At 33.9% G+C, this 11,256-nt stretch overlaps 1 protein-coding gene across 5 annotated transcripts in view; it reads right to left on the bottom strand.

The window, feature by feature from the left end:
- LOC123016029 (polypyrimidine tract-binding protein 1) overlaps positions 1-11,256 on the bottom strand; it is a 155,676-nt gene that overhangs the window by 73,539 nt on the left and 70,881 nt on the right. For all 5 annotated transcript variants that reach the window (XM_044416203.1, XM_044416207.1, XM_044416206.1 and 2 more), the window contains one exon: positions 3,166-3,267. In XM_044416203.1, coding sequence (XP_044272138.1) covers positions 3,166-3,267 — 102 coding nt within the window. The remainder of the gene's footprint in view (positions 1-3,165; positions 3,268-11,256) is intronic.

Below are 11,256 nucleotides of genomic sequence, written 5' to 3'. Positions count from 1 at the left end.
CCCCCCCTTGGGTACGGCCCTGACTTACAATAAAAACACTTCTTTCAAATTTTCAGGACTATCAAAGTAAGCAATATTTTCAAAATTCTTTAGTTTTTACATGTCTACACATCAGTCACACTGTTTTTTTACTTATCTTTAATGTGAAGAAGCATTTTCATTACTAAAAAAAGTGAAACGTTTTTTTTTTTTTCTAAGACATTTTATGAGAATCCAACGGAAGTCTCCCATACACATGTTCTGAAAAAACGTTAAAAGATTTCAGGAAGTAAGTTTTTAAGTCAATAGAAGAAAAAAGATTCTTATGAACCTAGGTCCAAAAATGCTTCCTAAAGAAGTTCAAGTCCTCCGAAAATGACGAAGAATATGTTCTTTTTTTCAATTATTTTTGTAACCGGAGAAATTTCTTAGTACTGAATCTACTAGTGTTATCAAAAATTCTGTACCTTAACTAGGGGAAGCGGGGGACCTATTTAAAGCAAAAAATTTTGGTTTTGGAAACGTTTCTCGCGATTTTTTTCTAACTCTTCAATAAAAAATGCTTCATTTACTATTTTTGTACGACCTTAATTCCGAAACACGCTCCGAAACTGCATTAATTTCGAGCTTAATTCAAATGAAGCAAATTCTAAAAACTCCTGCTTGTTAACACCCACATAGTGATTTGATTCCGACTAGTTGGGATAATAATTAATCACATTATCACTCACATGACTGACTCACATCACTATCATATCAATTGTTGCTGTTTCGCCGAGTCATACACCACCGCAACCGCAGCAACAGCACTTTTCCTGGGTAAAAATAGGCACGTGTCCCGCCGAAATTTCCCATCCCCGATGACCCTTGCATAGGTAATTACGTTAGACGACGGTCCGTTTGTCTGATGTGCGGTCGGGTGTGTGTGCTCTGTCGGTGACAGATCGTCGGGTCTGTCGCGTTTTGCCTCCCTAATTGACGGATGGCTCCCACGAGGAGGTGGAGGAGGAGGAGAAGAAGGAGGTCTAGCTCCTATCCTCTCCGGAAAAAATCCAAATCCGGGCTCCTCTCGTGCGGTCGCGTAACCTTTAGCTCGAAGAGCAAACTTCCCCAACTTGGCTACGGGCGCTTTTATAATCTTACCACGCGACCAAAACTCCAGTTATAATTACGGCCCAAAGTATTAATCATATCAAGTACTTATCAAATTTCGTAATGAATCTATCGGAAAATGGATTAGTTAACAACGGTTACCCGATATTTTCTTCCGCCAAGTTGGGTACGCTTGTTTTCTTCTTCTTTCAAAGACGAAAAACAAGACAAATAATAATAATAGGCGAAGTAATTATGCATTGAAATTAGGAAAACAACCGAAGCGGACACGAACACAAGACTCGAGAGAAGAACAACACGACTAAGAAGAGATAATTGCGAGTCTTATCCGATTTATTGTTGAGGAAATTTAAACTTAGGCAAATTCGGGACGATTTCATTTGCGATGATACATCAAATAATTCATAACGAGGAATTGACGCACCAATACTGGAAGAAAAAAATTCCAATTTCGACGATACGGGTTTAATTAGTTCCGCGGTATTGACGCCAACTCTCCAAACTCACGAGTTTTACAATTTTTTTTTCAATTAGTTTCTACTGCTCCGATATTTAATCATTTTTTTACACTCAAAGTTGAGTCTTTAGAATAAAATATTCAATTTTAAAACAACCACAAACTGGCAGATTTTACTTATTTTTCTAAAAAACTAGAAAACTCCCTACACAGTTCATAATTAGTTATAAAAAAAAACAACAATGTGTTAGCAACAGACAAGCATTTTTACAAAAGGTAAGTAATCTAAGACAACATAAAATGTCTAACAAGAATAAAGAAATAAATAAAAACAATTTTTCTTTGTACAACATTATAAAAATCAATTTCTTAAGTTTAGTGTTGCATTTTTTTCCAAAAAAATAGGAAAATTAAAGCAAATAAGTCCGGAGTTACAAATCAAAGAAAGTCTCAACTTTAAAATTAATCCAATAATCAAAAAATTTTGATTTTTATAAAAAACTAGTACTARATGTATAATTAACCGGAGAATACGCCTGAAGAAACCGTTTTGACATAGGAATCATTGTTTTTAAGATATGAATTTTTTTATGAAAAAAAACTAAAAATGGCTCTGTACCCGGAATCATAACCCGGAGCGATTTCCGGTTTGCGCCATTAGATAGATAATTTAAAGTAGACTTTAATGGTTTTTAAGTTTTTGCTCTAAGTCCTATAGTTTCGTAAAAAAACGTATTTAAAATTTCACAATTTTGAAAATTTAACAGTTTTGAAGTTATAGTCAAATTTATATTTTCAATATTTTTGACTTTACCAGAAATTTTCTCGATAGCTATTTATTATTATTATTATTTGTATATGATAGAAAAATAAATTTGCTTTCTAACGGTATCAAGAGAGGTTATCACCAACAAGTGCGGAGTTATTGGCAATAGACCGTTCCGGGTGTCAAAAATCGACCAAAATCTCAACAAAAATCAAAAAAAAAATCAACTTTAAAATTGATCCATATAACGTTTTTTACATTTCTACAAGTCTTAAAGACTCAAAAAAGTGCATAAAACGTTATTAAGTCAAATTTAAAAAAAATAGAAATTTTTTGAGTTTTTGAAGGTGAAAATTTTGTCAAAAATAATAAAAAAATCTTCAAAATTCAACCAAATGCACTCCTAAGGGTTCAAAAAACTTTAAAAAAGTGCAAACACCGTGTAAAAAACTCATAAAGTGTATAGGTACAACACTATAAAGTCTAGTTCAACAAAATCATTTTTTTTGAGTTTTTCAAGGGTTGTTTCGTAAAAATAGTCGAACATCTTTTTGTAGCAAAAACGTTTAAAATATGGTATTCTAGACGTAAAATCACGCTGAAAACGATGCAATAGGTTAAAATACTCTAGTTTCATAGTTTTTGAGATACTTGAATAATAAAGTCAAGAATTAACAGGAAAACCATTCAACCCTAAGACCGAAGGTTTTCCAGTTATGAATTTTTTCAAAGTAGAGTTTTCAATCACCATGAACAAAATTTTTGAAAAACAACTGAATTCAACAATTTTTTTTTGCTGAAATTCCCTTCTTGGCAGTAGCGACCTTTGATGACAATAAGAAAAACTCACCTTAATTCCGATGTGAATCGGATAATCCGGCTGACTGTTGATGGTAGGAAGCGTCTGAATGACCGGGACGATGGGAAGCGGACAGGACATCATACTGTCAGCCTGTAACAAACCCATCAATTAGCCCATGAGTCGCGCAAAAACCGATCCATCCATCCATAAGCCTCCTCCCTCGAGGCAAAAAAACGCATCATTAAACATCCGCGGAAACAATCGGATGAGTTCATTAAATTGTGTAACAGCGACCATCAGCGAAATCCCCGTTTCAATTCACCCCTTTTTACGAGCGTAATCAACGTGCCGCATTTTTTCCACGATAATTTGTTTTCTGTTTATTTACCTGTACGGCCTTTTCAAACATGCAGCATTCAAGTAACATAATGAAAAATAAATTAAAAAAACGGTTAAAAAAATCCTTGTCAGAAGCAACGGAGCGCTTTAATATGTAAAAAGCACTTTACGAGCTGAATAATAAGCTCTTTTTTCCTGCGCGTGCAGTAATCGCGTTAAAATTTTACGGTAAACAGTCGAAGACGTCACCGGATTCATCCCCCGGAAATAGTATGAAATTTAATTATCGGGTTAATAAAACCGGATTAGCATAAATTCCGGATAAAAGTAGCAGGATTTTGTATTTTTCATGTTGCAACAGGTGTTCCTCGACCAGCTACGACTTCCTGCTGCAACAGATGTTTCCTCGATTCCTGCCAAGAACCAGGAGACTCCCGACGCGCTTAATAACATTAAAAATAAGAGTGGCGTCCGCCGAAAAACGACTTTCAAATTGCAAAACTTTTCATATTTCAATTTCAAGTCAAGACATCATCAGTCGGCGAATATTGTTGTGCCTGCCTGATAAAAGTTAATAATTTCGTTCCGGAATGGACGGACTCCCAAGATAAACCGTCGCAGAAAAATTCATTTCCCCCAATTGTTTTACTTGTTTAATGTAATTCCAACTTTGACGAGCATTTACATATTTATGATGCGTACCTTTTTTCACCGTTTCCGCTCCCGAGATTGAACAATTAGCAAAGACTCGTGAGAAATTCCACGGAAGAATCAAATTCAAACAACACATATGCGCATCCAAGATCATTCAACCTTTTCACGGTTCAGTTGCATCGAAAAATCGCACCATTTGGCTATCGCGCACAATAATAACCCGTTAAATCGCACAACACGGAGAAAATCGCCTTGGAAGCCGTCCAAAACATGCTAATTGCTGTCGTATATCACCAGAAATCTCCATTTGATTTTTTTTAAGTCGATCAATGGGAAAGAAAGCCACGAATTGGGGCCTAATGAGGGCACGAACACGGAAGCAACGCCACGAACAAGACTCCCTTTTGTTGCACCTCAGAAAGAAAGACTCCATTTGCTAACGAGGACCGGACGCTCCTGGAACGACGGCGGATCACGACAGGGGGTGGGGCCCCCTTATATAAACGAATAAAAATAGAAATCTGCCACCGGGAGATGACAGACTCACGATTATCCTGTCAATAATTCAAAATTTACAAAGTCTACGCCACTGTCTGTTTCTCTGGGTTTTTATCAAAACCAAGCATCGTATTACTAAAACATTTCTGCATAAAACATGTTTTACTCGGGGCATTGAACAGAAATAGCGCAACGTTACATTAATTCAAAATGCAACGCTGCATATTAGTCTGGCACGATACCGGACTGGATTGCAGGTGAATAAATGATTTCGGTGCGATTGCCAAAAACAAGGAAACGTGGGATTAGGGAAAAAATTTCACAACATGAGCTTGGATACAAATCGGCTTGTTGTGTACTTGTCTTCTCTAATTAGCCGACGCGGTGAAAAAATGTTAAGCTGAGAAAATCGCGAGCCAAAACCAATTTACTTCAAATGTGGAATTTGAGCTCTTGCTTCCGCAAAACTCATCACAAAACGCTAAATTGGCACGAGTTAAACGAAAATCCCATTATTTTAATGAAATTAATCATGCAAAACTTGTCCGGTTGAATTAAAAAAATACGTTAAAATTTCAATAAATTTCATCAGATTGAATTTAGTTTTTTGCAACTTGTATTTTAAAATCCACAAAATGCTTAGGAATCCGACAAAATCGAGTAAAAAACACAATTTTGTACATTTAAAAGTTTAAGACAAACAATTTTTGTGTTATTAGCCAATTTTCTGATGTAAAATTCTCTACTAATTCCAGAAGTGCAAAAATTCAAATTTCAAAAACTAAAAATTCTGAAAATGCTAAAAAATCGACCACCAATTTACTACAAAATATTGAATTTAAGCTTTTGTCGTCACAAAAATAAAAAATGTCAAAAATTAAGATACACAAAAATCCGATTGTTATAATCATAATTATGAATTATGTAAAATTTGTCAGATTCTTGTGATATCCAATTCAAAAAATGATAAAATCAAAATAAATTTTATCCGCACACTTTTATGACTAAATGTCACAAGTAAAAGTTTTATTTTTCAGTCATAGAGTAAAAATTCTGTTTTTGCGCCTAGGCGCTTTTACTTTTACAATGACTTTTACGATTTGCTTCAGCAATTTCTAGAGAAGTACATTGTAGATCATCAGCATTCGACCTTTTGCACTACTAACTGCACTATTTATGATTTCAACACTTGCAAAGCGTTCTGATTACCGTGTTCAGTTACTTGCTACTTATACTTATATTACCACAAAAAAATCACAAAATGTTTAAAAATCCGTTAAAAACTTATAGAAATTTACGATCGAATATTTTTTTCAAATTTCTGTGATGCTACCATAATAATACAGAGTGTTTCACATAACTTTACGAGGCTTGCGCCTAATGTATGCACCCAAATATGCAAAAGTCACAAAACACTACATTCAAAAAATACACATTTAATTATTTAATTTTTAGAAACCCATGACAGTGTTTATCAAACTAATCACTGTGTCATTAAAAGTCATAAACTGCAGTTTTTCAGAAACCATTATCATTTGTTCTATCAAGAGTCGGCAAGATTCTAGTATATTTATCTTAAGGGTGAACAAACTAGAGCAGATAATCCAATTTTTCAAAATTTGTAATCGAGTTCGTATCGGAATATGTATTATTGATTGCATCTTACAGGCGCAGGGCTCGTAAAATTATGTGAAACACCCTGTATATTAAAAATGATTAAAATATTCTATCAAGTTACTTTTTAGACATAAATCCAAGTAAGAAACTCTATTACGTCAATTAAAATGTCCAAACAAAAATTTTTTGAGTCGTCAGACGATATTCAGTCGTTTCCATACGAAATCCAAAAAAAATCAACCTTTTTGCTGAGGAACACGATTCCCATTTTAAAATGTCCCAAAACAAGAAGTTTTTGGTTATCAACCGATACATTCCGTCGTTTCCAGACAAAATCCAGATCAGTTACCACATTTAAAAAAAAAACTGAATCCTCAAAGACCCTCAAAATCCACACTGATGTAAGATTGTCTAGTGAATCCAAAACGGGGACCCATTTAAGCCTTTGACTATAAAAATTTGGATTTCACAAGAAAATTACTGAAACAATTTTAGCTCTCCAATAAAAAAATGTTTTAACCAAAAGAAAACGCAAGTTAAAAAAAATTGAGCTTTTGAGCTTGTAAAAACTGATATAAAATTGTTTGTTGAATACAAAACTAAAACTCACTCGAACCTTTACTATGGACATTCCAAAAGCGATGAATTCACTGAAAGCATTTTGACAACTCTTATGTTTTGGTAAAATAAACAGAGTTTTCGGAAAAAGTAAGATATTTTGCAACTAAACATAAAATTCGGGGTTGATCCCCTGCAATTAACGTCGTCACGCCATGAAAAGTTGGTCTGGCGATCCAACAGGTACGGAACAAATGGCGGTATTTCCGTTTCAGCTCACGTCAGTTCCTTCCACTAATCTCTTTCTGATTACCTAACTTTGACATATATATTAGAGTCGATCGCGATCCGATTTCTCCCTCTCCTCCTCCTCCACCTTTGATAAATCTCCAATGGTTCGAAAGCTTGTAGGGTGAAAAATAAGAGGCCGTCGTCGAGAGGGCCACTTGTACGTCGTGCTTCAAGTGGTCGCTGAATTATAGTCGTGTCCCCCACACGTTTCCGGCGCGCGGCAATTAACGAAAGACCTATTCCGGGGCACTCCGGTCGCACTTAGACCGGATTTACTACAGCGCGTTACTTTGCAAGAGGCGCGGAAACAACGAACCGTGACATCTGGAGTATGCTGAGTGTGACGGTACGAAGAAAATACGCCGTTGCGGACCGCTGATTCTCTCAGAGATTATCTCTGATCGGCGACGGCGGGTGGGAAACGCGAATTTCTAACGATTTACTGACAACTACACGACGATTGATCAATCAGTTTAATGAGAGAGAAGGAAATTGGACGATTGACCACGACATGCGGAAATATTGACGCTCAATCAGGCCAACAAACCGAATTAGTCTTTTTTGAAACGAAAATCACCAAGTCAAAATTTTGGAGAAAAAATTGGTAGGACCTTTGCTTTCTGTTTTTATACGTACCCCTAGAAGATTTCTTGGTTTTCAAATGGAAATATTGTCACAAATTTGACTTTTATGAATAGACATCACTATCTAATGTCTAAAGACCCAACTCAGTGCTAATAATATTGTTATCAAGCAATCAAGATAATTTGCAATCGAGTCATCTTTGAATCCGAAAACGTATGTCTATGAAACGTCAAATAAAATGACAAGTCGAAAGGTAAAATGATATGATAAAAAAATCATAATTTTAATAACTAAATTTATGATTTACCTTCAAAAAAGATCGTTAACTGTTCTATTATTGTACGCCAGCGACCAATTCCAGCCCATTTCGCCGTTTTATCTTTCGACTTGTCATTTTATTTGATGTTTCACAGACATACGTTTTCGAATTCAAAGACAAATTATCTTGATCGCTCGATTGAAACACTACAAAAAAGTACAATGTTGTGGGGGCAAAAATAAGCTTCTTGCTACAAGAATTTGAATAAAAAAAAGTGTCTAAACAAAAAAAAAGTTATTTTGCAAAAGATACAAGCAAGTATTATGAAAATTCGCAATAAATTTTGTATAATTTATTAAAATGACCTAAAAGTTAATGCATGTTTTAATTTCTTCTTCAGTTTTAGTTTCAAAATTGTTATTTTTTCAACTCGTTCCTCACAAATAGTGCAACCAGACACTAATTTAATTGAATTTTTTTCCTCATTCATTCATATTTTCTCATCAATTTCTTCCTAAAAATTAGAGAATGTTTAGCAAACCTGCATTACAATCTAAATTTCAACGGTAGTCTTTTTCTGACTTTGAACACTTTTCTTCTTCAAATTTCTAAAAACTGTCCCCCAACTGAAATCAGTGGCGTCGAGTGAAACGTGTCTTGGCTATTTTGTTTTCGTTTCTTTTTTGAGTATAAAAGTTCAAAACTTTTTTTTTTCAAGACAAATTTGATGTGTTAGTTACTATTATTTAGATAAGTTCAACTATTTTATCCCATCAAATTACGTGACAATATTTTGAGATTAGACTAGTTTTGTTTACAATAATTGTTAGACGACAATGCTTTTATATAAGAAAATTAACATGCAAGGAAAGCTTTTTACTGTCAAGCGAAAGAACTTATTGTGAAATATTGAAATGAATGAAAAATAGGAGATTATTCTATATCCGTTTTTCCTCTGGCAAATTTCAAATAGAGAACGAATAAAAATAGGTATAACAAAAATTATAGTTATCAGGGCAACAAGAGATTTTCAAACTATAAAACTTATGTTGATTTCAAAGTTATTTACAACACTAATATTGAATCAGAAATTTTACTAAAATCAGAAATTGTTATAAAGAAATTTTTCAAAATAATGACAAAATTGACAAAAATCCAAGATAGGTGCATTTTATGTACTTACAAAATATGGTGTGATTGACGACGTATTTTATAGAAGAGGTAAGCTTAAATGCGCCATAAAACAGTATAAGATATTTTACTTTATAATAAAAATGTTTTTTTAATAATAATTTTTCAAACAATGAAAAGACAATTTCAAATTACACCATTTTTCTCAATATTCGCTTTAATACCGACTCTACACTTTACACTCCGTGTACCTAAATGAGGTTTATTATAAATAATTTAATTTTAAATTGATATCTTTAATTTTTTCCAGATTTTCCAAATTTACCAAATAAAAATTTGACAAAGTTACGTTTTTCTTTTGGTTAAAAAATTAAGTTAGGAGTATTTCGAGAATTATAATTTTCCTTTTGATTTAAGCCAAATTAAAAAGAAAACCTTGCGACACCACTGGATTCACTCAGTGGTGCCAACGTTGACTGTTTGACATTTCCGTTCAAAAAAAAGAGACTAGACATTTTTTCCCTACACTTTTAAAAGCAAATTCTAATAAAAATGCGCTTTATCGTGCGAGTGCCAAAGATAAAAGCTTTATGTTGTCAACAAATGTTGTTTATTCAAACCAATGCAATCGGCTTTGTAAACACAAAATTGTTTTGAAATTGCGAAAATTTTCAAGGCTTACACGCTATTTTCAAAATTCTGGTAATTTTTCGAAAAACTGTGTAAAGTTAAACGCGGGCTCAGTGCCAAGAAGAAAACGCTGCAAATGACTTGACTTATGTTATTTTTCTCGAGTTGTGATTAGTGACTAGTTGAATTGTTGATTGATGATTCAATTATGAAGTGAGATTTGATTTATTTTTTGCCTTCTCGGACTAATTCATTAAACGTGTAAGACTCTAGTCCAGGGCTACCAACGATGAACAGATAAAGACTAAGCCAACGTTAATGTTTATACTCATCATAAATTTATCAGATTTAATTACATTTAATAGCGACTAAAGCCGTTAGAGTTGAATAATGTATTACGCAAATAATGAGTTGAAACTAAATTTTCTCCACATTAATTGTTTCCCGAAAAGGTTTCTTTTTCGATTTCGAACCGCAAACAATGCTAACTCCCAAAGTCCCTATCTAAATGAAACCCTTCCTAACAATCCCATCTTTGACCCCATTTTTCCCCCAACAACAAAAGATGTCGAAACCATCTGCGAAACACGAAAGAAATTACGTTTGCTTACTTTAAACGGTTATTTTGTCGTCAAAGAGAACAAAAAATCTACATACTCGCCTTTGTCGGGCACTTAATTAACTCTATCGTAATTAACTCTTTACCGATTATTATAAAAAAAAAAATAGACGGCGACGTCATTACGATACGGATGCGGCGTCGGTATCGCCGCGGCGCAGTTTCCGAATTCACCATTAATAAAGTGAGGCGGGAGGTATCTTAATTAAATCAAAACAATATGGCTACGTGAAACCGAAATTAATTTAGAGAGCGATTGCGGATAGGCGTCCTTCTGTTCTAGTAAGAAGGGATCCGAGTCCGGGTTCCCGGAGCGCAGGTAAACGGGATCGGTATGTAATGTAGACAGTTATGTGTAATTCGAATGGCAAAGATTCGTCGACCGGATTCCCGGACGAGATACCTCAACAAACACGAACAACTCGGACAAGTTGCGATAAAAGCGCAGCAGTGTTATCACACTCAATGGCGAAAATCGCTCATAGAAAGTGAGAGAAAAATATTTGTCAATAAGCGATCTTCAAAACACAGAAAGATTAATTCATTAAGTAATTTACAGAACTTATATTCTTCTCAAAGACTTTTTTTATTTTGTAAATTGCGGCAAAACTGTACCATAATGATATAATATTTTGACCTAGACATACCAGGTGAGTAAAAAGTATGGAACCAAACGTTTTTTGCTTAAACTATTTATTTTTTGAAAAAACTAATTGATGAGTGCTAAAGTACTATAAAAATGTGATAATTTAACAAGAATAAAATTTTTCGAAATTTCCTTTTATTTTTGAGTTCTACAAAAAAAATATTTTTTTTTAAATGGCAACCCACTATAAATTTATTTGTCTCATAAAAGCAATACTTTAAGGATTCCAACTATCTGCTTTATTTTTAATTTTTTCAAAAAAAAATTTTCACATAAATTGCAATTTTGACAAAAAAAATCGCATAACTCAAA

The sequence above is a fragment of the Tribolium madens genome, unplaced genomic scaffold (assembly GCF_015345945.1).
Source record: "Tribolium madens isolate multiple individuals breed KSU strain unplaced genomic scaffold, Tmad_KSU_1.1 Scaffold_19;HRSCAF=116;Tcas5.2_LG9, whole genome shotgun sequence".
NCBI classification, from domain to species: Eukaryota; Metazoa; Arthropoda; class Insecta; order Coleoptera; family Tenebrionidae; genus Tribolium; species Tribolium madens.
This window is presented reverse-complemented; position numbering and strand designations above follow the sequence as displayed.